The sequence below is a fragment of the Merops nubicus genome, unplaced genomic scaffold (genome assembly GCF_000691845.1).
Source record: "Merops nubicus isolate BGI_N331 unplaced genomic scaffold, ASM69184v1 scaffold31616, whole genome shotgun sequence".
NCBI lineage: Eukaryota > Metazoa > Chordata > Aves > Coraciiformes > Meropidae > Merops > Merops nubicus.
The window spans coordinates 748-4773 of record NW_008617508.1 but is presented as its reverse complement, the minus strand read 5'-3'; the positions used below and the strand labels follow the sequence as shown (position 1 = coordinate 4773).

General features: G+C 55.4%; 1 protein-coding gene across 1 annotated transcript in view; it reads left to right on the top strand.

Annotated features, from left to right (window-relative positions):
• The window catches only part of AHCYL1 (adenosylhomocysteinase-like 1), a gene marked incomplete at its 5' end in the record, with an annotated part of 8782 nt that extends 5690 nt beyond the window's left edge, over nt 1–3092 (top strand). Inside the window, 3 exons of the mRNA XM_008943178.1 lie at nt 1020–1088; nt 2223–2301; nt 2968–3092. Of these exons, the coding sequence (XP_008941426.1) occupies nt 1020–1088; nt 2223–2301; nt 2968–3092 (273 nt within the window). The remainder of the gene's footprint in view (nt 1–1019; nt 1089–2222; nt 2302–2967) is intronic.
• Between the last annotated feature and the right edge of the window lie 934 nt (nt 3093–4026).

The following is a 4026-nucleotide window of genomic DNA, read 5'->3' as shown; positions in this document are numbered from 1 at the left end:
TTGGTCTCCCCAGTTCATAAAGGACAGGGATGTACTGGAGAGGGTCCAGCGGAGAGCTACAGGGATGATTAAGGGACTTGAACATCTCCTGTGAAGAAGGACTTGGAGGTCTGGGGCTGCTTAGTCTTGAAAAGAGAAGGCTGAGAGGGGATCTTATTAATGTCTATAAATACCCGAGCAGTGGGTGTCAGGAGGAAGGGGACAGGCTCTTTTTGGTGGTGCCCAGTAACAGGGCAAGGAATAATGGGTCTAAGCTAGAACATAGGAAGTTCCACCTCAACGTGAGGAGAAACTTCTTTGGTGTGAGGGTGCAGAGCCTGGAGCAGCTGCCCAGAGAGGCTGTGGAGTCTCCTGCTCTGGAGACTTTCCAACCTGCCTGGATGCCATCCTGTGCAGCCTGCCCTGGGTGCTCCTGCTTTGGCAGGGGGGTGGATGAAATGATCTCTGGAGGCCTCTTCCAACCCCTGACATTCTGTGATTCTCCAGCAGTTCCATCCCCATGTGCTGGAGTTTGTAATAGAGATTTAACTGGGTGGAAAGGAGCTGGGACATGTGATACCTCTGAGGAGACTGAGAGCTCAGGGAGGAGTTTCTTGATTTATTTCCTCAATTTCCTTTCCTTGGGGATCTACTATGTACCACAAGCAACCACAGAAGTGCCATCAGGCTCCACTCTTCTGAGCCAGGAGCCATCCCCATCAGCCAGACCCTACTGGCTGTGGCTTGGGCAGGGCTTCCTATGTGGCAAACTGGCTGTGTCTCCTTCTGCCACCCCACCTGAGCTCTCCTGGTAGAGGGACTGACTCTTTCTAGGACCACAGAATGTCCCTGCCTTAGAGCTAAGGGTTAGGGTGGAAACTGAGGCAGAGTTTGATCACCCTGGTCATAGGTGACCATTGAATCACCACGCTGTGGTTGCCCCAGGGAGGGGGCAGAGATGAATCCCATCTCAGGGCTCACTTCAGTTTGGCTTCAGGGGCAAGTGCAGCTCTGTGCCAACTCCTCCTGCTCTCTCCTAGGGTCGTCTTCTCAACCTGAGCTGCTCCACAGTTCCCACCTTCGTCCTCTCCATCACAGCCACCACTCAGGTCCGTGCGCTGCGGGGCCGGGGGGCTGAGGATGCTCTGGGGCCTCACGGGAGCCTCGGGGTGGGGAGGGTTTGGAAGGAGCTGGGCACACACAGTGAACGGGCCCTTGGCATGGCACTGGTGTCAGGGGGACTGTAGCCACCAGCTCTTGGCTGGGATGCAGCTGATGATGGCCTGAACTTACTGGTTTGAGCTGGGAGAGAGCTTTGAAATGAGCCAGGCTTCACAGCAGAGCTCCTGGACAGGTTTAAGCATGGCTCAAAACCAAGGCTTGGGTTGCTCTTCGGACTCTTTGGTTTCTACAGCATCAAACCCCTCCCTGGGGTGAGCTGTGAGGAGCTGGAGTCAGTGGAAATGCTCCCCAGCATCAGTGCTGGCTCAGCTGGGCGCCCACGGCTGGTGGCTCGTGCTGTTGGTGTAGCTCTGCCTGTCCAAAACAAAAACCAATGATTAAATTTGGCTCTGGCTGAGGGAAGAAACTCGCTGGGCTGGAAACACAGAGGGGACCAATGGCTGGGACTGTGCTGGGGGCAGGAAAACCATGGTAGCAGGGGGGAATCCTCACCCTCATCTGCCCACACCGGCGGGCACGGGGCTGTGTTTTGCACCTGCCTGAAGCAGCCCTCAGGGAGATGCAGTTTTGAGGAGTGGCCCTGGGATTTGGAGCAATGCCACCAGCATGGCACGAGCAATCCCTTTGTTTCCACATCATGCTGCAGCATGGTTTAAGAGTTAGAGCTTCTCCCATCTCCTCCAGCCTCGGGTTCTGCTTTTCCCCAGGGCATCGAGCCCAGATGCTGTGAACAAGCTGGGTGGGTTCTCCTCTCTGAGCCCTCTGTCCTCTCCCCATGGTGGTGGAGCTGTGGAGACCCAGAGGTGGATGTCCCTTTAGGTGGGATCTCCTCTCTGAACCCTCTGGTCCTCCCCCTGTGGTGGGGGGGTTATGGAGACCCAGAGATGGACGTACCCTTTGTTGAGAGCCTTTCCTTCAGGGTGTTTTGGAAATGGTTGCCCCTACTCCCTCAAGCTCCCAAGCTTTGCTGCTGAGAGCTTTGTGCTGTTGGGGTGTTTGGTGCTGCCCAGCTTGGTGGCCATCCCTGACTGTCCCTGAGCTGTCCCCTGTGATCTCTGCAGGCTCTGGCTCTGATTGAGCTTTACAACGCTCCCGAGGGCCGTTACAAACAGGACGTGTACCTGCTGCCCAAGAAGATGGGTGAGTGAAGGGAGCCCCAACTGAGCTTATCTGGAGGTTTAGGTTGGACCTGAGGAATGATTTGTTCCCTGCCAGGGTTGCCCAGGGCAGTGGTGGAGTCCCCACCCCTGGAGGGGTTTCCAAGCCGTGGAGATGTGGGGTGAGGGACACGGGGCAGTGGGGACCTGGCAGTGCTGGGGAAGGGTTGGACTCCAGGATCTTAAAGGTCTTTTCCAACTAAACGATCCCATGGTTCTATGATCCCCCAGGCTGCTGTAGAACAACAGGTTTGGACATAAAGAGAAACTCAAACCTAGGCTGAAAAAAACTTCCCGAGAGTGAATGAGTTCAGGGAAACCATCAGAGGCAGCAGCTCTCAGACCCCTGCAGGTTGGCTGATGTATCTTCCCTTTGCGTGGCAGAGGTCCCTGGTCCCTGGTCCCTCAATCTTCCTGCTGCCAGGGGGTTCAGGTGACCCTTGTGCCTTTTGGGGCACATCCAGCCCTGCTCAGCACCAAGGGCTTGGGCTCAGCTCTGCCGTAGGCTTCCATGGCAGCGAATCCGTGGGGTGCTGGCTGGCAAGGGGTGCCCCAACCCTTTTTTGTGCCACATGACAACTCCACGCCTCATCTCCCCAGCAGCGTGGCGGGGGACGTGCACCCCCTGAGCCCCTCTTTCCTCTCCCAGATGAGTATGTGGCCAGTTTGCATCTGCCTTCGTTCGACGCCCACCTGACCGAGCTGACGGACGACCAGGCCAAGTACCTGGGACTCAACAAAAATGGGCCTTTCAAACCCAACTACTACAGGTGAGCACCACCCGGGCTGGGAGCTGCCATCCCCTCACCCAGCAGGTGCTGGTGACACCTCTCCTTCCACCCAAACAGCATCGAGCTGTCCTCTCACCCCCTTACCATCCCCTCCCTTCTCTTCCAGATACTGACGGACCAGACCCACGAAGGACCAGACCACACAAGGCAACATTAGAGAGATTGTTTTTAAAGATCCTTTTTATTTTGGTTGACCTTTTTTTTTGTTTTCTTCCAACCGACAGAGGAACCCGTTTTTACAGTTATCAGCGTGATTTGAAGGTCACTTTTCTTTGGGTTATTTTCTCTCTCTCCCTTCGACGTGGTGACATCTCTGTCTGATCTTGGCAGACAACCTGGGATTTGCTTCTCGCTTTCATGTGGCTGAAGCCGCTGGTGGCTTCCAGCCCTGGCTCCCGGGGAGGGTTTCCCTTCCCTGCCATGCCCAGGGCACCTCATTCCTGCAGCAACGTGGGGGTTTTATTGTTTTTTTTTTCCCCCCCCCTCCCCTTTTTTGACCTTTCCAACCCGCGTCCGTCTCGGCCGGGATCCCTGCAGACACGGAGATGATATTCTACCTTCTCTTCTGGTTTCTTTCTTTGTGTGGATTATCTGCAACTTCTAAATTGCCTTAAAGAGCCCAGTTTTAGCTGCTAGAGCCCCTGCTCCCGGCGCTGGTGGGAGCAGAGTGGCGCCTGCTGGCCACCTCGTGAACAGGGCGCTGGCCCCGAGGTTGGCCCAGGTTCGGTGGCCGCTGGCCCGGGTTTGGTGGCCAGCTGGGGCTGGGGGGAGGTCACTGTTTCAGGGTGCTAATCTGAATTCGGACGGGGGTCGCTTACCCAGCATTATCCTCATCTCTCCCAGGGTTTGGGGTTTTTTTCCTTCTTTTTTTTAATTCCCTTTTTTCTTTTTTTTTCTTTTTTCCTTTTTATTTTTTC